A 23907-nucleotide genomic window follows, 5' to 3' on the forward strand; every position below is an offset into this window, starting at 1 on the left:
TTAGGATTGTTTTTCTGTGTACTGTCAAAATCCATCTGCACATGATTTCAATGTGGATGGGCATTTTACATTTTTCCTGACATGTCAGCTTAACTTTATACCATAAAATATTGTATGAGTATACCAAAATGTAATATACTTAGCATATTTATTTTTCTCCAGGGTATTATAACAAAAAGGATTTATTTTCCTCTGAACTTTACACAAAATGGCAATGCAGCTATTTCAGATAGTGATACTAAGGTCAGTGTACATGAGTTGTTTGGAAATCATGTCACTGGTGTTCCCATTGGGTTTCTTGTCGTGCATTAAAGTGGTACAGGTAAAGATTGCAAGATTTGTTGGAAAGCGTCCAGGTCAGTGGCTGTGGCGCAGTTGGTGAGGTCAAGGGTTGTCTGGTCGCTCCATGCACAAGAAATCATGCTCAGGTGAGTCTGGTTTTCTATGACTTTCTTAGATTTTATCACTGCTCCAGGACATTACACTTGATTGCTAAGGCTTCATGTACCTCTTTGTGCCTGGACTTTGCAAGGGGCTGTTTCTGACTGATGGACCCCCAGGCTCTTTATGAATATATCTTTATGAAGGCTTATATGTGTGGACTGTCAGTGTACAAACGGTGATCTTTGCTGAGTGTCCTTTGTTGATCTGATCTGAGAGGTCAATGGTGGGAAACCTCACAGTGGTGAAGGGAGAGATAGTTCTTCCAGCAGAATGCCTGTAGTACCACTTTCATGCCAGAAAGGAAGTAGTCCCAGTCTGTCTTGTCATTAATGACTATATTCTTCAATGATCATCAGAGCACATCAGAGCTGGGGATGCTAAAGGGGTTGTTCAACCGAAAAAGGCAAGTTTTGTTGTTGGGTCTAAATTAGACTGGAGGAGATAATTGGCTGAGTACTGTCTAAATTAATAAACATCATGGATTGTCTTTTACCCTCTCTAAATAGCTGAAATGAATAAGTCATCCCTTGTGCATAGGCTAAATGTATATGTATGTATGTGACACATGTCTTTACATTTTAACTAAAATATTTAGAAGCAAGTCAACCCTGAATTTGCAAGACTGCTTACTACCTCCATCATTCTTCTTATACAAAAGTAATGGTGGTGGATGCTGGTCTCTTTTTTTGTTTTTTTCCTCGTCCTTTTGTCAGATTTTTCCTTCTGGAGTGTCAGTCAAACAGTTGTTCAAACCCTGGCCGGTCTCTGCTGAGTAAAAGGGAAACAGTGAGCATTTTTTCTACTTACTTTGACGAAGTGAGAACAACAGGCATTTCAACTTTAAAAAAACGGGATTGCTTTGGGACAAATAGCATTAATTCAGAAAGATTTATTCCAAATGTCTTTAATGCCCGAATAGCTCATTTCTCTCTAATGTCTTTAAACGTCTATATTTAATATAATTATATAATATATATTACCTAAGGACATCAAACTCCCAAAAGTCATCTTCTAAATCATAATGCTAACAGCCATCATAAACAAATAAAAAAAAACATTGATAAACTGTATTTTGGAAATACAAATATGAATGAGCATTTCAGCGCTGTTGGTGTCTAATCAGTATGTGTGTTTAGTAACCATCAGTAAGTATGTGTGGATGATCAGGATAAACTCTGGAGTCTGTCAGTATCCTTTGAGATTACTTCAAAAGATCCATGAGGATGTTGAATTATTAATATGATTTTTTCCATTTCTTCTATTATTAAATTTGCATGACATTCCAGAGCTGAAAAACAAAAAGTTAAACAAAAAAAGCACACATTATTTTTTGAATAAAGATTAAAGAGTTTTGCAATGATTATAATGTATAACTATAGTGGCAATCAAACAGTGTTTTCATTAAGCAACATTCGTATGCAGGATCATCAAGAAAATGGCAGCTCCAAGGTCAGGATGTGTGGACAAATGGGTGACAAGATTGAAGAAGTGCTTTAATGGAAAGATATTTTCACGCTCTGACCCTCATACCCTCTCTGATTAAAGCAATTTCCAGGCGCACACATCTTTTGTGTGTTTGTTTGTGTGTGCATCTACCTGCAAACCTCCAGCTCTGCGGCTAAATCCTAACCCTCTTCACATGCTTATCAACATCCTGCCAAACTGGAAAACCTCTCAGCACCTCAAGTACCAAAAAAAAACCCCACCTATTCTTATACATGAGTCTCTATTTAATATTTTTGATTAATTTTCAAAACCTGGTCTGAAAGCAGGTATTTTTGATTAGTACCTTTGCCTATATTTGTTTACACCTGAGATTCGTACGTGTGTTCATGAATATGAGCGTGCCCGAGCCGTGAGCATACCTCTAATCCAGTTTCATCCTAGAGCCTCTTAAACCATGAAGTGCTGCATACACAGTGCAAAAGGGACCATCCAAATCATTAAGTGCAGCCACTACATTTGCATTGATTTATTAACTCCTCAGTGTATCTGGGACACAGTTTTAATGTCTCTTGAATTGTTTGTGATATATTTTTAGAATGTGACATAACTGGTTTATGTGAAGTTTGGTGCTCGCTCAGTTTTGGATCAGTGGAGATGTATTGCTTTGTGACTCAGTTACATGCCGTAGATTCAATTTTCTCAGTAGGTTCAGTTACAGTGAGGTACAGTTTGGATGAGCATACATTTACCTCATTTAAATTCAATTGCCTTTGGCCTATTTTTTTTTCCTGCAAGTATGGTGCTAATCCCCCTGGCAAATACCTCCTCCTTACCTGTTTATTTGTGTGTCACTGTTTGCTTAAACTCAGTATTTTAAATCTTTCACAGCACTGTGGTGGACAGATCAGTGTCTGTGTGTTTGCACAGCGCTTGAACCATGATATTCATAAGCTCCATTGTTGCTCGTTTATGTGTTTGTGTTTTCTGAGATATCAAGCTGTCACCGCACAAGGATGCAGTCATTATTCTTAACTCAGTCAGTGACTCCGGTGTGACAGTGTGCAGCAATTTCTGACTTTCTCCCCTCTCTAGTATTCATCAGTTCACTGTCTGCTCCTGATCCATGCTCTTCTCTCTTGCTCATTCCTGTTCCCTCTATAGACCTTTTCCACACTTCCACGTTTGTAAAGCTGAAGGCTTCAACAGTAGGGTAAAGAAACGTCTGCTTTATCAGCGGCACTGAGAAACACCCGTGTCACTGTTTTCAAAAAATTTTCAGGGTTGACGAATCAAAGCTAAATAATTCCATTTTATACGACTGGATGAAAGCAGATGTTTTATGGTTTACGGGAGAACATACAGTGGCCTCAAAAATAAACACTTAAAAATGAATGAATATCACTAATGAATTACATAAAAAATATCAAAGTACACTACCATTCAAAAAAATTGTTTTATCTCTCTTATAAAACAACGTTTATATTTTAAAATGTATTTTATTACTGCAATGGCAAACCTTTTGAAACCTTTGAGCGGTAGTGTGAGGCCAATGTATGTGTGAAAACAGCGGTTCAAAAATATTTTGTTATAAAAGAAATGAAAAAAGAAAATACAATAAGCAAGACCACATATAGCACATTAAACAACATTAGATAAATGCAGTGGCAAACACCACAGAAAACATACATTTATGAGTAAAAATGGTTCTATCTGTGCAATATAATTGTTTACTGTGTACAATGATGTTCCCATTGTTTTTGTGCTCTTTTTAGTCCATATACTTCCATGGACATTTTAAAAACCCATCAAATAAAGGGATCTTTCTAGTCCTAACCAAGTGAACATGACTGTATAATGACCAAATGTATAAAACAAGATAAATGATGTGAGTTTGGTGTAAATGATGTATGCAGTGTAAATAATAGCGACGATGGAAACATTATTTCTGCATTAGGTTTGAAATAAAAAGGAGAATAATGTGCTGCAACAGCATCAGTGAAACATTAGGAGTAACATTAAAATCGTCTCTTTGGACTTGAGTTGACTACATTAAATCCTCACACTGTGCAGCTCAGTTTTTTCTCAAATTCCCTTGTTTTTTTTCTTCAGTAACACCATCTGAGAATCACCTCCCTATTTACCACGACATGAAATAACAGGCTTACAGAAAGGCTTACCATGTCGAAATAAGAAACTGTTGTTTTAAAGTTAAGGTTCAGCTATGGTATTTTAGTTGATTTATCAGAACTGACAACTGTCCATTGGCAAAAATGCAGGTGGAAGTACAATTACCCAACTATCAGAGTTGGATGTGACAACACATGGTTTGTATTTCCCTGCATTTCTTTATCTAACTTTCCTTTTCTGTCTTCACTCCTACTCATGTTTCCCTTTCTCCTTTTCTTTTCCACCACCTGTTCTTTCTGGCTCTCCCTCCCTCTTGCTGCCTCTCTTTCTTTCTCTCTCTATCCTCCAGGATGCCAGTTCTTCGTTTTTCCAGTTTGGGGCCTCCCTCCAGCAAGAGGCGCTATTGATGCTTGCTATAATGGAGGAGTATGACTGGCATGTATTCTCGGTGGTCACCACAAAATTCCCAGGTTTCCAGGAGTTCATAGCCACCATACGTGTCACGGTGGACCACAGCTTCATTCGTTGGGACCTTCAGGGCGTAGTGACACTGGACGGTGTTGGCGAACCCGAGGACCGAGCCCACGTGCAGCTTAAACGCATCCAGTCGCCTGTCATCCTTCTCTACTGCTCCAAAGACGAAGCAGCACTGGTTATGGATGAAGCCCGTTCGCTAGGGCTCACCGGGGCTGGCTTTGTGTGGATTGTTCCTAGTTTGACGACAGGAAATATCGAACATACCCCGGAAGCCTTTCCTACAGGGATGATATCTGTGGCGTACGACGAATGGGATTATCCCCTGGAGACACGCGTGCAGGATGCTGTAGGAATTATCAGTTCTGCGGCCGCTGCCATGTTCAGAGAGGAAGGTCGAATACCCGACGGTACAGCTAGCTGCTACAGCCAATCTGAGAAGCCAGAGGTGCCGGCAAGTGCGCTGCGCAGGTAAGCATCTGTCTGCATAATGAAATAGACATACATGCACAAATATAGAAGCAAACTGAAGTAAATGTACTTTGCAATGGTAGTTATACTTCAACATCAATGTTAAAGGTGCCGTTTTTTTTTTTTTACTGAACTAAAGCAAAAAAAAAAAACATCATATCTTTGCAGATAATTAGGAAACATGCTGAGTTCACATACTCATGTCTCTGAAAAACAATGCTACAGCCATTTATTTTACTTTGAAATTTGCGTACCGTGTCAGAATGTCTGTTTTAGGTTTGGTCAAAACGCACATTGCCAATTTACCCAATAGTATTTCGACACCACAGGTTGCCAGTTGCTGGAAAACGCATCTTATTGCCATGGAAGCCAGCAAACAAACTGGGTCAGAGATCCTAGATTCTTCTTGACCTAAAAGCAGTGGCATCCATCATAAAATCTCTATGAAAGGAAGCACGTTAAAACGCGGATAAATCAACTCAATTTACAGTGTGTAAGTCTCCTCGCCTTCCGGTGTCAATTGCGCTCGTTCCTGCTGCGGGTTCTCTAACTGGCAACCCGCATGAGCATCACATCTGAGGAAGAGTGACAAACAATATTTTGAATTTGGACTGCAGTACCCATTTTAACCTCTAGCTGCCATTCCTATATACAGCACCTTTAACATGATAATGCATAATCTTCTTCAGACTCTGTAATCGCAACATACTTACTTTATGTAAACACTCTTTTGCCTTGTCTATCTGGACTACAACTCGGCCACCTATTTCTTTGGGCAAGCTGTTCCTTTGCTAGTCCTTCACTGACTATCAGTACTGTCTCTTGTAACTGAACATAGCAAAGTGGCTAACATGGGTTTCCAGAGAACATTATTCCGCTCTACAATTGGTGCACTTAGAAATGAGAATAGTGCTTAAAGAAACGAGTAGTACTTTTGACAAATGTGTCAAAATGATGTTCAGTATATGAGGGGCCTAGAAAAAGCTGGGTTTTTTTGCACATAAGTGACCCTTTCATGGTTGCGGTCATGTTGAGAGAACTTCTATTGAGTTATAAATTCTCTAAAAAGAAATGTTTATACATAAAATATGAACGCATTTGGGAGTTTTGGGAGAAACAGAGAGGCTAATGCCATTGTATTGGATGTTTTGAGAGACAAATATGGACAGGCACGCACTAAGGGGTCAAGGTTTGGCTGTTTAACATGGTCCAGTTAGCCCCTGATTGACTCGTAAACAATTGTGTCCGGAACTGAGTGGCTGTGAGCAAAGATGGCAGAATTCAAATTGCATACTTCCGAGAAGACCGAGCAACTGGCATTGAGATGAATACTAACGGACAGCTTTCTCCAGGCATTACAGACCTCTATGCACTACAAGACACAAACTCAGCACCCTTCGCAAGGCACAAATTTGTGCGAATGGTAACCCATAGTAAGTTCATTCTTGACAACGTCTGCACAGAACAGGAAAAAAAGAGCCAAACAATATGGATGAGACCGTGGTGGTGCAGACGTGGACAGTAGCTTTCTGCCACTAGCAATGCCATGTTTTTTAGGGTTCCTCTAGCACTCTTTCTCTTGGAAATCTTATTGGCTGTTGGTCATTGCTGCTCATTCTTCTGGAAATCTTATTGGCTGTTGGTCATTGCTGCTCAGAGACGCACCAATGCACATATCTGACCGTTTGGCTAGATTTAAAAAAAGTTTGTGACTACTCTGAGTTTGTCACAAGAGCACACGCTTTAAGCATCTATGATGTTCTTGGACTTAAAACATAATAGGGTGACAAGCAAGTCTTTTAGTGTGTTCTAGAGCCAGCAAAACATAAAGGTCAATAAAAAGAAATAGCCAATGGCATTTATTTTCGTTCACTGATTTTGTATTAGGTCTCGAGATCAGTTGTTTTCAACCAGGGGGTTCGTGGCTCACCATAGGGGACTCGAAGTCAGGGTGAGCAGTGGAGGAAATATTTGTATCTGTCTCTGTTACAATCTCAAAATCATTAATATAGTTGATTAAAACCGGATGTAGTTGGGGCTTTAACTGGATGTTGTAACAAAGACTGGCTCAGGATGCAAGTACAAAGATGGTCTTTATTTCCAACAACTCACGGTAGAAACCGGTAACACAAACAACAACACAGGTGGGTCAGATGGTCACAAGCAAGATGGTAGATGACGCAGGGACCAATTAACAATCAATTAACAAATATTCCTTGTATAACTCACAAAATAATTATTGTTTATTATAATTATAGCATTTTTATATCTTCTAAATGTCCGAACTGATGGCCTCGTGGGCAGTGCTTCGAGATGTTGTGCGGTTATTCTTTGCACTCTGTGACCTTTCCCGGTCCCGATAAATATATATATTTAAATATCTTCTAAGTGTTAAATAAAAGGAAAAAATAGAAATTTCCAGAGGAACTTTATGGTATGTCAGGGCAATCATCAAACAGCCTCAATAAGAGGAGTTGAACTCCATAAATAACTGATTAGAGAACATTTAGTTTTTGGAACACATAGAGTGATGAATTGCGAAATCAGCTTTCCCTTGAGCTTTTGATATATAAAAGTTCATGGTAAAATAAGATTATCCTGTAAGTTTCAGAGCTGAAAACCTCCTTTTTAGTCAAAGAAAAGCTTTTATAGATACCAGGCCCAGGAAACAATGGTGTGCTTCATCCTTATGTCATCGATACTTGAAAACTGCTAAACAATTTGATAGAAATTTCAAATCTGAACAAATTCTAGAGAGCATACAGAGCCTAAATGCTTGCCATCTCCGAGAGAGAGTGAGACAGAGAAATATGTAGCCTATAGCATTGTACAAGTTTCGTGCTGTGCTGTTTTCATTAATTTGTGTATCATATTGTAAAAGGTTTAAAACATTTAAAGGTGCACTATGCAACTTTTCGTCCACTGGAGGGCACCTATTCTAAACGGCTCGCGAGTACCGGGACTTTTATTATGACGGGACGGAACACAGCCGCCGGGTGCCCGCACTTCCGCTTTTTCCGGTCAGGTAAAAACAGCAATTTTTATCATATCAGATACATTTAAGGGGCCAAGGGCTTCGGCCATCAGTCCACTCTCTTCCCTGAACTGAAATGAAGTAGTGGGCTGTACTTTCCACACGATTGACATCAGGTTCAAGTACGCCAGGTTGGCTGGTGGTTATGTCGCAGAGACTGGTATTACGATACCTGACGGGCTGGGGCTAGAAATGCTACTGCTAATTAAGGTTGATATCTCTGCAGCACTATAACTTGACATTTTTTTAATGACATCATCGCCCTTATTTCTTCTCATTCTTTTGATGCGTGTAGGTCATTTTTTGGATACCTCAATTTTTACACATGGCACCTTTAACTGCGGACTGTATATCACTTCACTATTTTTTTCCCATAGACAATAAAGTTTTTCACTGAACAAACTATGAATGCCGCCAAGATGGTCTAACTTACTTTTGGATGCTGTCCATACATTATCAGCTCAGAAGATATGCTAATTTGACTAGATACACAAAGACCAGAAATGGAAAGGATAATTCTGCTATGAGTCAGGCGAGACTTCCGCATTCAGAAAAAAGGTGTGTGTGTGTATGTGTGTGTGTGTATATATATATATATATATATATATATATATATTTTTTTTTTATTTTTTTTTTTATATATATATATATAAATAAATAAAGATCAAATCAAATTGCGAGCAGGCAACATCGTAGTTGCGTTGTTAATCATGAAATTGTCAATACCAATAAATTATATAACCAGTAAATTGTGTTGTCAAAAGTACTGATCGCGATACCAAATCGGTACTGAAATTTAAAAAATGTGACGCTTTGAGCAGAATCATAAACCATTGTGCTCTCACACTCATCAAATCTGTGATTGGCTACAACGATCACCGCTTCACAAACATGTTGTAAATGTGCATCAATTACATTTTTCACAGAGCGCTTACAGATTGTTTAAATACAGGTGTCTATCAGCCTACCGGTCAACACGAAGTACGTTGTGTGTTAGCTGGGAAGGATTTATAAATGTATGATGTTCATTCTATTTATCAGAATCCGTGTCCTTAATTTTTATTAACAGTTCGTCATGTTAGTATTGTGTATTTACCATGGAAACTGTAATGTCCGTAATCTTTACCCAAATTCCATTTATTTTTACTTTATGTAATTTTCGATATTTTTGATGACTCTAGTTGCTTCATGCTCAAATTTTTGAGACATACATTTGCCTGGTTCAAATTCTTAAAAATGTGGGTCACGGCGTAGTGACCATGTGTCTCTAACTGCTGTATTCTGGTGGTTGAGACCTTTCTGTTATGTACTATGATTTTACAGCAGTTATTTTTTCACACTATGAAAATGGAGTACTTCTAATATGTCAGCAATTTTTAAAGCACCTGTTATTCCCTATATTCACTGTAAAGCTAAGCTTAAGCTTTAAAATGACACCTATTTTGAGTTGGTAAAGCAAGTTGTTAAGTAACATGATAACTTGGTAGTGCCCCCTGCTCTGAATTTAATAGGTTAAGGTTGACGATCAATCAATTAATTGATTATTAATTTAAGCAATGCTATATTATGGTAATACATGTAAATTGACATCCCTAGTTGTTTGGCTGGTTTGGTTGGTTCTATTTGTGCAGGTCATAAAAAAGGTCTCAAAAAGCAAATTTAATTTAATTAAAATTGAAACTGCAGATATCCTGTATACTGTTGCTTTAATTTCCTTATTTTTCTCATCTTTTAGGTCTCAATTTTTTTTCCCTTTCTGAGTCTCAGCTTACTAAGCAGTGACAAACAAGGAGTTTTTTCAAGCAACACATTTTCTTGCTCCATTTGAGAGGTGCTGGATATTTAAGGAAGCACAAAGATTGCTATTTTGGATCCCATTTAATTCCTCCTGCCCAATTCCTTTTATATCTCAATGATTGGATTGGTTTTCAGTTCCGTTCTGAGCTGCAAGGACATCCTTGTGATGTCTGCATTGGCCATGAAGACGTCTGTATCGCACATGGTAGTCGGAAACGAAATCTACTGTTAGTATAGATTGCGAAGGCACTTGCTGTGGCCTTTTTTTTCCAGAATGCACAGTTATCAGGAGTTGCCATGGGTTACCATCAGTAGCTGTTTGCAGCGTTGGTATCCGTCTGCTCCGAGTAGGTGTTCCTTTTGATCTCTCCCTCGTTGCTAAGGCTGTCTGTATCTGGGACACTGCAGACTCTTCAATGTGGGAACATTTTGTATGACGCCACCATCCACAGAGCTAGAATTAACCTTCAAAATGCCTCCGAGAAAGATGGATAGATGTGTTGTGATATTGTTTATAGCCAAGTGTACACATAATGTGAACAGGGGTATTTTATATAACAGAATGGTCATGTTGTAATCGAAAATGCTGCTGTAATGTTCTGTAAGATGACCGTTAAAGTTTGAAAAATATAGAACAGTTGGCTGTCTATCTTAAGGCAATCATATATATATATATATATATATATATATATATATATATATATATATATATATATATATATATATATATATATATATATATATATATATGATTATGTGTGTACAGTGCCTTGCGAAAGTATTCAGCCCCCTTGAACTTTGTGACTTTTTGCCACATTTCAGGCTTCAAACATAATGATACAAAAATGTAATTTTTCTGAAGAATCAACAACAAGTGGGACACCATCATGAAGTGGAACAAAATTTATTGGATATTTCAAACTTTTTTAACAAATCAAAAACTGAAAAATTGGGCGTGCAAAATTATTCGGCCCCTTTACTTTCAGTGCAGCCAACTCTCTCCAGAAGTTCAGTAAGGATTTCTGATCCAATGTTGACCTAAATGACTAATGATGATAAATAGAATTACACCTGTGTGATTGATTACACCTGTGTGTAATCAATTTTTTGATTACACCTTGATTACACCTGTGTGTAATCAAGTCTCCGTATAAATGCACCTGCACTGTGATAGTCTCAGAGGTCCGTTTAATGCACACTGCGATTTTTCAAAATCCTTTGCGAATGTCCCTTGTCAGACTGTACGAACATGATCCCCGATGTAAGCCATGTCACACTGTAAGATCTCAGTTGGCATTAATGTCAGACTGCACGATAGTGACAGTGCGCTAAAAACGGACGTGCGCATGAAAACTCATCTGGAGTTTTATATCATCAATGAATGACGCGTTCGGTGACAGTGAGCTGCATTACACACAGGACTGAAATGCTGGCTACAAAGAAATCTCTAGCACTCGTTTTGGTCATAGTTTGTCTTGAAAAAACGGGATATTTGACTGTTGTCGTAGGAGAAGTCACACTGCAGGATTCTGTGCCAAATCTTCTGACACTGCCAGAATTTCGTCAGAGGTCAAATTTGATCGCAGCGCTCATTAATCGGCGGCCGGTGAACATGTCAAACTAACGACCAAAGACGTCAGATTTTAGCCTAGGATCTGAGGAATCTTTTAGGATTTGCTAAATTTGTCTCAGATGGCTAAATCGTGGGCAAAATCGCACAGTGTGCACCCGGCTTAAAGCGCAGAGAGCATCATGAAGAACAAGGAACACCAGGCAGGTCCGAGATACTGTTGTGGAGAAGTTTAAAGCCGGATTTGGATACAAAAAGATTTCCCAAGCTTTAAACATCCCAAGGAGCACTGTGCAAGCGATAATATTGAAATGGAAGGAGTATCAGACCACTGCAAATCTACCAAGACCTGGCCGTCCCTCTAAACTTTCAGCTCATACAAGGAGAAGACTGATCAGAGATGCAGCCAAGAGGCTCATGATCACTCTGGATGAACTGGAGAGATCTACAGCTGAGGTGGGAGACTCTGTCCATAGGAGAACAATCGTCTCAGGTTACGTATGTAACCATGGTTCCCTGAGAGGGAACGAGACGCTGCGTCGAAACGCTAGGGGACGCCTCTGCGTGCCATGTCATGAAGCACTTGTGTAATCAGTCCAATAGCGGGACGATACGTCACGGGCGGGTGACGTCATCGACCAGGAAGCTATAAAGCATGCCCGGACCAAACAGTCACTAGCTTCTGGAAAAGTCGAACAAATCGATCACAGGCATGCTGGGAGTATGGCATCTCGACGCAGCGTCTCGTTCCCTCTCAGGGAACCATGGTTACATACGTAACCTGAGACGTTCCCTATCTCGAGGGAACTTCGAGCTGCGTCGAAACGCTAGGGGACCTCAATACCCACGCCGCCAGAGTCCCAAATGTCTGTATGTGTGAATCAACCCAGAAACACCCGGGACCCCGGTGTAGAGGCTACATCTAGATTGTAAAACCTCACAAATGTATGCGGAGAGGACCACCCAGCCGCATCACATACCTCTGACAATGAAACTCCCGAAATAAGAGCCATAGAGGCAGCCATACTCCTAGTGGAGTGGGCGCGGACCCTCATTGGTGAAGGATGTCCGGCCGACTCATAAGCGAGCGAAATAGCCTCGACTATCCACTTGCTAAGCATCTGCTTTGAAGCCGGTTTTCCCTTGCTCGGGGACCCAAAAACACACAAACAACTGTTCTGAGTTTGGCCACAGGGCAGCCCTGTGGACATATGCATCTAGGGCCCTGACCGGACATAGCAGATTTAGCTTCTCTTGGTCTTGACTAGTGAACGGAGGCAGACAGAAAGCCTGCAGCATTACTGGTCCCGGCACATTAGTCGGGACCTTGGGAGCATATCCTTCCCTCGGGAAGAGAAATGCTTTTACCATTCCTGGTGCAAACTCCAGACAAGAGGGTGCCACTGCCTAAGTAGGCACCCTCGAGCGTGCCGCAGGTCTGCGCCTCAAAGTACCACGAAGGAAACGCATGACCCAAGGGTGTTTCCCCAATGATGCATTATCTAATGGAATATGATAAGCAGATATCGCCGACACGTATACTTTCAGTGTTGACGGAGATAACCCTGCGGAGAATTTTTCTTGTAGGAACTCAAGAACTGAACCGAACGGGCAGTTAACAGGGTCCAAAGCCTGGTGCGTACACCAGGCGACAAAAACTCTCCATTTGAGTGCGTAAAGTCTCCTTGTGGATGGTGCTCTGGAGTGCAACATGGTCTCTATCACCTCAGTAGATAGACCCGTGTTTATGAACTGGGCCCCCTCAGGGGCCAAGCCCATCGTTTCCACAGTTCCGGGCGCGGGTGCAGTACTGACCCCCCCGGCCTGCGAAAGAAGATCTCTCCTGACTGGGATTTCCCAGGGAGGACCTTCTAGGAGAGACATAATGTCGGCGAGCCATACTTGGCCCGGCCAGAGCGGGGCTACCAATAAAAGCTGAACCCCGTCCCGGCGGACGCTCTCCAGCACTCCTGGGAGCAATGCCAGAGGGGGGAAGGCGTACAGACGCAGCCTCGGCCACGTCTGTACCATTGCGTCCAGCCCCAGCAGGGCTGGATGCGTGAGGGAGAAATATGCTGGACAGTGTGTCGTCTCTCGAGACGCAAACAGATCCACCTGGGCTCGCCCAAAGCGGATCCACAGCTCCTCCACCACCTCGGGTGGAGTCTCCATTCTCCCGGCATCACTCCCTGCCTCGACAGGGAGTCTGCCGCTACATTCAGGACCCCCGGGATGTACATCGCCCTGAGCGAGAGCATCTTGCCTTGGGCCCATGTTAGCATATGATGCGTCAGCTTCCACACCCGACGCGATCTCAACCCCCCCTGGTGATTTATATACGAGACCACCGAAGTGTTGTCTGACCGAACTAACACATGGCGGCCCCGCAGGTCTGAGAGGAAGTGTTTGATCTTATATGATTGAAACACAGCCATCAGCTCCAGCTGGTTTATGTGCCAGGAGAGCTGACGGCCGCTCAGACCTTGGGCCGAGCGGCCACTCATGACCGCTCCCCAGCCAGTTAGGGAGGCATCCGTCGTTAGCGTTACGCGACGACAAGGAGCCCCCAGAACTGGACCTTGGGACAGGAACCAAGGATCTTTTCACTTCACTAAGGCACGTAGGCAGCGCCGCGTGACCTTGATCAAGCGAAAAAGGGTTTCCCCTCAGGGAGAACCCCTTGGTCCTGAGCCACCACTGTAAGGGTCTCATGTACCGCAGGCCAAAAGGTACCCCGTTGGACGCTGCTGTCATCAGCCCTAACACTCTCTGAAAGTGTTTCACAGTGAGTGACTGACCTAGCTTTATCTGGTTCACGGTATCCAGGATCGTTTTTATCCTGGGAGGGGATAGCCGAGCCGACATTATTTTTGTGTCCCAGACTACCGCCAGAAAAGTAGTGCTCTGCAGCTTATAGGTGCCAGCACACATTTCTTTCCGTTCAACCTTAGCCCAAACACTCTCATATGGGCGAGAACAGCATCTCGATGCTGAACGCCCACTGTTTCGACTATGCTAACACCAGTTCCAATCGTCGATATAGTTGAGCACGCGAATGCCCTGGAGCGGCCACGCTCTCTCTTTGTTTTGCTCGGTGTAGGTTTGAGAAAGGATGTACTCGGCTGAGGCTGCCCCGCCCGAAAGCCCCAGAGGGACATTTTTATTTATTTATTTATTTATTATATATATATATATATATATTTATATTTCACATATCAATATCCCCCAGCAGGTCTGCTTGTTTTAAATGCTTGCAGGGCAACCGCCGTATACAAACCGGCGGCCGCCTGATCTGCTGCCGAATATGCCCTACCCCCAAAGCCGACTTTTTTTTTTTTTTTTTTTACCGGCTTGTTGTGGGCAGCTGTGGGGCTGTGTGACGATGCGGACTCGGGGGAGAGATAGCTCGCAAGCGTCTCTTCCCCGCGAGACATCGTCGCCCTTTCTGAATGATAGATGCAGACCCATAATCTACGCGATGCCTCGGCAAACACGCGATCTGAGCCACTAAACTCAACCCCGTAATCTACACGCTGCCTCGGCAAGCGCGAGATCCGCGATCGAGTCATAGAATCTATATTGTAGACCCGTGATCTACACGCTGCCTCGGCAAACGCGAGATCCGAGCCACTAGATTCAGCCCCTCGTAATCTCAAACATGCTGTCTGCTCGCCATTATATTGTTCTTTCTCTTTCTTATTTTATTTATATATTTATTTATTTTTTGGCGAACTTCTTGACACTCGGCCGGCCAGTCTAAACTTAACCTGGACACAGCGCGAGTTACACCAATAGCACCTCTTTTTATGAGTGTGTGTGTGTGTCGTTTTCTTTTGGCAGATCACCATCAGCGCTAACAACATCCAGTTCCTCGGAGCTGGAGTGCTGCGCTGCGTTTGTGCCTCAGCGCGAGCGGAAGAAAACCGCAGAGCGTGCTTCCAGCTCGCTAACTGAGGCATGAGATCCAGCGGGTAAAGGCAGAGATAGGGGATCACCCGTCTCTAACCCCGCCACTAGATCCAACTGTGATCCCCAGGACGCGAGCCTTCGCTGCGCCTCGGCAACAGCGGGACCCGAGCCCTGAGGACCGCGAGCCAAAGCACTCTCCTCGAAGAGTGCCCGGCGTGATATGCGCATTGGGAGTCTCTCGCAATGCTCGCAGCCGACCCCCTCGAGAGCTGACTGGGCATGCTCGAGCCCCAAACACATCACACATTAGGACGTGTGTATCCCAACCCGTGATGTAACGTGGGCAGGGAGGAACACAACACCTATATTTTTTTTTTTTTTTGAACACACACACAATAATGGACATACAATTCACACAGAGCGCTTGTGAAGACACAGAAGCTAGTGACTGTTTGGTCCGGGCATGCTTTATAGCTTCCTGGTCGATGACGTCACCCGCCCGTGACGTATCGTCCCGCTATTGGACTGATTACACAAGTGCTTCATGACATGGCACGCAGAGGCGTCCCCTAGCGTTTCGACGCAGCTCGAAGTTCCCTCGAGATAGGGAACAGTCGTATACTGCACAAATCTGGCCTTTCTGGAAGAGTGGCAAGAAGAAAGCCATTTCTTATTGATATCCATAAAAAGTGTTGTTTAAAGTTTTCCACAAGCCACCTGGGAGACACACCAAACATGTGGAAGAAGGTGCTCTGGTCAGATGAAACCAAAATTGAACTTTTTGGCAACAATGCAAAACGTTATGTTTGGCGTAAAAGCAACACAGCTCATCCCCCTGAACACACCATCCCCACTGTCAGACATGGTGGTGGCAGCATCATGGTTTGGGCCTGTTTTTCTTCAGCAGGGACAGGGAAGATGGTTAAAATTGATGGGAAGATGGATGGAGCTAAATACAGGACCATTCTGGAAGAAAACCTGATGGAGTCTGCAAAAGACCTGAGACTGGGACGGAGATTTGTCTTCCAACAAGACAATGATCCAAAACATAAAGCAAAACCTACAATGGAATGGTTCAAAAATAAACATATCCAGGTGTTAGAATGGCCAAGTCAAAGTCCAGACCTGAATCCAATCGAGAATCTGTGGAAAGAACTGAAAACTGCTGTTCACAAACGCTCTCCATCCAACCTCACTGAGCTCGAGCTGTTCTGCAAGGAGGAATGGGCAAAAATGTCAGTCTCTCGATGTGCAAAACTGATAGAGACACACCCCACAGACTTACAGCTGTAATCGCAGCAAAAGGTGGCGCTACAAAGTATTAATTTAAGGGGGCCGAATATTATTTTTTTTTTGATTTGTTAAAAAAGTTTGAAATATCCAAAAAATTTCGTTCCACTTCATGATTGTGTCCCACTTGTTGATTCTTCACAAAAAATTAGTTTCATATCATTATGTTTGAAGCCTGAAATGTGGCAAAAGGGCGCAAAGTTCAAGAGGGCCGAATACTTTCGCAAGGCACTGTGTATGTGTATATATATATATATATATATATATATATATATATATATATATATATATATATATATATATATATATATATATATAAAAACCCAAAATGCAGCATCTGAGTAGCAGGTGTGGTTCTGGCCCTAGTCCTTCTGTCTGCCCAGGGGCTAAACCTGTTTCTGACAAATGTTCTGTATGTGTTGTCTTAATTAAGTCTGTACATTTTATCATGCACACATGCAAATGTATACATGATGCTACACTTGAATAGCAATGGCATCAATTACTCCTTATAGTACAGACTGTCGAAAGTAGTGAGTAGAAATATACTGTTGAGCCTTTGGCAAATACAGATGGACGTTATTTTTGTTATGGCTGAAATTAAGTTTTAGCAAAATCACACAAGAAAAAAAGTGCTGTAAAAATGTTTATAAGTTATATAAAACAAATAGTTTCATTACATTTACATTTAATCATTTAGCAGACACTTTTATCCAAAGCGACTTACAAAAAAGGGGAGAGCAATAGAAGCAACGAAACAAACAAGGCCAACAACCTGTAAGAGCAATCTACAATAGCCACCTACAACAAAAACTCAAGTACGCAAAATACAGAACACTGGATTTTGATAGAGTTTCAGTTCTTGAATGTGGTTGGTCAGACAGCATTCCTTCACCTTCATTTCCAGACAATGGGCCCTATTTCAACAATCTTAGAACATTGTCTGCAGCACGTGACACAGGTGCACTAAGGCCAAGTCCTAATCCACTTTTGCAAGTTTAACAAAACAAAAAAACCTGGTCAGCGCACCTAGTCTCTTAATGAGTAAGGGGGGCGTCTCATCTCCCTTTCCCTTTAAAAGCCAGTTGCACTTGCACCATGATGGATTAGATATTTACATGGTGAATTTTGTAAGCAGAGAGACTGAATGCTTCTCCAGAGAGAATCCTTTTATTTGTACTATTTAAAAATGTTTGTGTGCTGCTGCGGATCCCTGTGTGTGTAATAAGCATGTGCGTTTTGCACCCGCCTGTAGGTGCATATTAGTAATGAGCCTTTAAATAACACCAAAAATACTGCGCTGTTGACTTTAGACCATTCATTAAGTAGAAAGTTTTCATTTATTTATATTATTGTTATTATTGTTATTTGCCATATTTTCCAATTTTAGTGGTCATCGGTATTTGCAAAATACACCTCGGTCTACCTCTACTAGGGATGCTACTGATTAATCAACGATCGATTAATTGTTGATACTAATTAGATCTTTAAAACTTACCGATCTATTAAGCAAGAGCATGCGCATGTGGGCTGCTCAACCGTGAAACACGTAAAGCAGACACAAGGAAAAATTAAGTGTGCAGGCTGGAGGTTTTTTGTGGGATTTGATTTTTAAATGTGATTGAATGTGATTTAATTACAGTTTTTGTGCATTAAAAGTTATAGCAATTTAGTGAAATTACATTTTAACCTATTAAATAGTTGTGACTGCATCATATACAGACATCAGTCTTTAGTCATAATTAGTATGTTTTTATTTTTGTATCATATGTTGTCAGATATCGGATCACACAGATTTTGTAGTTTTGTACATCTGTAGTCAATACTGCCTCCATTATATCATGCTTTCCTAGTTATGATGGGTAAACTTTAGTAAGTTGGAGAGTTCTGTAAGCTCTGTCTGTAGTTTGTGTTTGTGTTTATCTCACTGTTTGTTGTGAGCCCAACCCAGACCTGCTGTATCTGCTCAAGCATGAACACAACAACTCCTTTCATAAGCACCTCCTGCAACATTATCACCTTTACACAGAAGACGCTGCCATGAGGCTGACAAGTCTCATGTTTTAAGCGCTTGAGTGATTTCACAGCCTAAGGCAAAAGTGTCTGCTTTTTGTTTTGCCAGAGTTTTGGCAAACTGCTTTACTCCAAATTATTCACAGTCTGACACATTAACTGTAAATGGCATCGATTATAATCAGCTCATCTTGAGTACCACTTTTTGGTTTTTGGTTTTTTCCCCCTCGCTCAGGTTTAATGTAGTCACACGTACTGTATTTCTCACTGTACAGATTTAAAGTCGGCTTCATCTGGGAGTATTTTCCACACTTGATATACTGTTAAAACATTAAACACCTTAGCGGTAGCAGTGCTGTATTATGAGAGCACCGATCTGTTTTCCATCAGACGTTTTCCTCTGTGCTTGCTGTCCTTTGATTCTGGCCTTGTTTACTTGCTTCGCTTGTAGGCAAGGCTAGATCTCTGAAAATCGATTCTGAAGCATTATGTTGTGGCTTTCCCTCGTTGTTGACCTCCTATTTATTGTCTTTCAGCACACAAAACAACATAATAACTACTGGGCCAGTTCTTTGGTTGCATTGGATATGTCAGCCCGTGTATTATTAGTGACAAACCTGTGTTCTGTGCTAGCGAAATGCCATTTAAAGGTCTCTGTTATTCAGTTAATAATTCATCATTTCTTGTTGTTTTTGATCTGAAGAATTCTCATGAGTTTCAATGTGGTTGCTAGGGTAATCATGGTTGTTTCTAGGTTTCAAATCCTAGTTTGTGATTGGTCTGTCATGATTATTACATAAATGCCTGATCACAGATATTTGCAGTAACTATGCTTTAAATTTAAAAGGTGTAACATGCAATGTGAACATGGAGTGCTGCAGCATTACTTAAGTCAATGACACGCCATGAAACTGAGGAGATAAACCACTTGCTCTTTTTCCAAGGGAATGAGAGATTGAAGAATATGTTGAAAAGATATCATGAAGTACACACAAAAAATCAAAGTTCTTCTTTCATGTGAAATAAAGGCTTATGGATTTAAAGGGATAGTTCGCCCCAAAATTTAAATTATCCCATGATTTACTTACCCTCAAGCCAGCCATTCATCTTTCAGACGAATACATTCAAAGTTATAATAAAAAAAAAAATTAATAAAAAATGTCCTGGCTCTTCCAATAGCTTTATAATGGCAGTAAATGGCAGCACAAAATTTGAAGCCCAAAAAAAGTGCATCCATTCATTACAAAAGTAATCCACACGGCTATAGGGTGTTAATAAAGACCTTCTGAAAAAAAATGGATAGGTTTTTGTAAGAAAAATATACATATTTAACACATTTTAAAGTAAAATATCTAGCTTTCGATGGACCGTCTTCTGTAATCCACTTATGGAAAAAGCATAACTGGTGCGACGATGGTGTCGGACGAAGTGTAAATTCTTTTGAACTGCAAGAGGCACTACACTTTATTCATAAGCATGGAAAGCGGTCCAATATTTTACTTTATAACATGTTAAATATGGATAATTTTCTGTTTTTTTAAAACATCAGTTTGCTTCAGAAGGCACTTATTAACCCCCCAGAGCCACGTGGAGCCATGTGTGTATAATGGAGGGATGGGTACACTTTTTGGTCTTAATATTTTGGATTGCCATTATAAAGCTTGGAAGAGCTGGACGTTTTTTTTTAATATAACTCCGATTATATTCGTCTGAAAGAAAAATGTCATATTCACCTAGGATGGGTGAGTAAATTATGGGATCATTTTCATTCATTTCATTTTATTTTATACCCCTGTGTAATACTTGTATTACAAAGCCTTAATATACTGAAGTCTATTGCAATAATGTGTTACGATTAGCATAGCACTAACAAAGACCTGACCAGAGAAAGATTAATTGCAATTGTGACTCCATGTGGAACTATCATCACCTAATATGCATTTAACTACCTCTAATCTCGGACTAACATTTCACTGTTAATTGAGATCATGCAAATTATAAAGAGGCTCTGTGTACAAAGCCATTCGAAATGACATTTCATAAACCACCTACTCTCAGTGACATAATTAGTCGTAAGCTTTCGATAATTTCTAGAAGACTATAGAAAATAAAGGTCACCTTCCGTAGTGTCTATTTCATTACCCTGTCTCTAGTTCTTAATCAGTGAGATTAGATGCACAGAATGATGTGTTTGTTTAAGGCAATACTTTGTGACAGCTATGACAAAAATCAATTTCCAATTTCTGCTCTGGAAATCTCTAATATAAGAATAAGACACACTTACAAACAAACACGCACAACAGAAGCTGTATTTGAGTAGCAGGTGTAGCTCTGACCCCGTTCTTTTCATTTCTGCCTGAAGCTAAACCTCATTTCCTAGTTATGTTCCTGTTTCTTAATTAAATTTTGAAGAGAGTATGTGTATGTTTGTGCCATCTGAGTAGTGCACAGCTGAGCTAAGCTTTATTGTGAGTTACATGGAGACGGCAGAGATGCAGTACCGAGCTTATGTTGTTCAGTGGAGTGTGTGTGATTGAACAGGAAAGTGTGAAAGTATTCAGACCCTTCAAGGATTACTTCACCCAAAAATGTAAATTCTGTCATTATTTACTCGCCCTCATGTTGAGCCAAACCCCTGTGACTGTCTTCCATGTGACACAGATGGAGATGTTTTGAATAACGTTCATTTCCATGTCTTTACAGTGAACGGGGACTGAAGCGTTCAAGCTTTAAAGGATGCAAAAGCACTGTTCAAGTATTATAGTATTCCATACAACTTGTATTCCAAGTTTTCTGAAGCCATATGTTAGCTTTGTGTGTAATGATAATCTCCCCCTCCTGTGAACTGTTGAGTCAGAATAGTTTTGTGAACTGGATCAACATTTAATTGAAAAGATGCTGATTGTTTTTCCAGGAGATTAAGGGCAGATGTCAAGATTTTAATTTCATTTTGTTTTCCACGGATGGAAGAACATTAGGTAGAGCGACATGAGGGTAACTAAATAACAGACTTTTTTAAGAGATCAAGTTCTTAAAACAAACCATCTTTTTACTTCACTACAAATCATTGTGGTGATATAGTATCTGTGACATTTTTACTTTTAAATAAATCAATGTGACATTGTTCCTTTATAAAATTAAAGTATTCTGCATGTGCGTTCATTAACCATTAGGTTGGAGATGCTGTAAGTTCACAAGAATTATATGGTTGCCAATTTAGTACAATTAATAATTTTATGAAGCAGCATTAAGAAAGGAATCACTTTTAATCATGGTCCCTGACCCGTACGCTACACATTACATCTTTATATAATCCAGATATTATATAATCTAGTGTTTAAGGGTTAGATCACCCAAAAATGTTAATTCTGTCATTAATTTCTCTCCCTCATGTCGTTCCAAACCCATAAGACCTTTGTTCATCTTCAGAACACAAATTAAGATATTTTTAATGAAATCCGAGAGCTTTTTGACCCCTCCATAGACTGCCATTTAATTAACAATTTAAAGGCCCAGAAAGGAAGACATTGTTAAAATAGTGCATGTGACTCCAGTTGTTCAGCCTTAATGTTATGAAGTGACAAGAATACCATTTGTGCAGAAAGATAATGACTTCATTCAACAATTGTGTTCTAGCCTGTGTCAGTCTCCTACAGTTTCCAATGATGATCTATGGCAGCTGATGTTGTTCACGTGAGCTCCACAACACGTGGGAGCTGCAATGAAAACTGCATAGGAGACTGGCACAGGCTAGAATGAAATTGGTGAATAAAGATGTTATTAACTCATCACTTCATTAAATTAAGGTTGAACCACTGGAATCACATGGACTATTTTAACAATGTCTTTACTTCCTGTCAGGGCCTTTGTGAATTTATAGCTGTCTACTATGGAGGGTCGGGAAGCTCTGGGATTTCATCAAAAATATCTTTATTTGTGTTCCGAATATAAAGAAAGGTCTGATGGGTTTGGAATAGGGTTGGGTACCGAAACTTGGTGCCAATATATCACCGGTACCTATATAACCGTTATGTACCAGACCAAATCAGAACGCAGATTTTGGTTCCTCATTTCCGTGCCATCAAACGTGCTTTCACGCTTTGGCTGGCACTGAGCCAGAGACAGACGTGCTCAGCGCTCGTCACATAACACAGAGATTCAGTGTTTTCAACCACATCATGTTTATGTTAGGTTTCAGACATTTAAATGCGTTTAGCAGCAAAAACATGCTGATGTCTATGGAAGTGGCAATAACCCCTTTCTGACAGTTATAATTTGACTGTGTTTTCATAATCATATCAGACACACATTATATAAGTTACTTTTACTCTATTCTTCTCCGAGTTTACTGGTCACTAACTTTCATGTATTTCGTGAGACGAGGATGAAGTTACGTGATGTAAATCCGACAGATCCGATTCTCTGAGGTGCAAACTAACATGGCGACGCCCATCGTACATTATAGATCAACTAGCATGATCATTATGACAAAACAGATTCACTGACACATATTTGAAAATTAGAGTATCAGATAGCTCATGACATGGGTAACAAGTTTGTGAATATTTTGAATAAAAAAATAAATAAAAAAATAAACCACAATACATACAGCACAATACATATTGTGGTTGCTGTGTGTCGCGAGAAGCACGACGCGTTGCCATGGGAACAATAAGGCGATGCGTTCTAAAATATTTAGCCAGAGAATATGGTCATATTAATGCAAAATAATGCTGAACTGAAGCTGGTTTGTAGCAGACCAAGAACATGGACTACTTTGCTGTTATAAGTGCTGTTATATCACTAGTATTAGTGCTGTTATTTATTGTTAAATTAGGCCTATTGTAGTTGGGTTAGAAGGCTTAGCTTTTACTGTGAATTTAAGTAAATAGTGTTTTGTATAAAACACTAAGTATATTTAAGTATATTTAAACTTTTAATAAATTGTTCAATTTAAAGAATTAAAAAAAAATCTATAAAAAAAAATCATTCTTTAATGTCTTCTGTCGTTTTTTTTTTAAGTATCGGTTCAGGCATGGTTTAGGCACCGGTACTGTTTTAAAAGTACCGGTTTGGCACCGGACTTGTAAAAAAAAAAATACGACACCTAACCCCTAACCATGATGACATTTAACAAACTCAGGGTTACAGGATTAGTTATGTGTTGACAAAACTAAACCAAAGTATTCAGGCTTTGTTGGTCCCATGATGCTGATCATCAGTTTTCTCTGTCAACTCAGGCTTTGATCCAGGAGTTTAGCTGTGACACCAGTAGTGAACAGCCAATCACACGCTGTGACATCAGTAGTGGAAAGCCAATCACACGTTGTAG

The 23907-nt window shown here is 40.5% G+C and overlaps 1 protein-coding gene across 1 annotated transcript in view; it reads left to right on the plus strand.

The window, feature by feature from the left end:
- The window catches only part of grin2ab (glutamate receptor, ionotropic, N-methyl D-aspartate 2A, b), a 120289-nt gene that overhangs the window by 69241 nt on the left and 27141 nt on the right, over positions 1-23907 (plus strand). Inside the window, exon 5 of the mRNA XM_067442122.1 lies at positions 4367-4962. Within this exon, the coding sequence (XP_067298223.1) occupies positions 4367-4962 (596 nt within the window). The remainder of the gene's footprint in view (positions 1-4366; positions 4963-23907) is intronic.

Source organism: Pseudorasbora parva, chromosome 4, assembly GCF_024679245.1.
Source record: "Pseudorasbora parva isolate DD20220531a chromosome 4, ASM2467924v1, whole genome shotgun sequence".
NCBI lineage: Eukaryota > Metazoa > Chordata > Actinopteri > Cypriniformes > Gobionidae > Pseudorasbora > Pseudorasbora parva.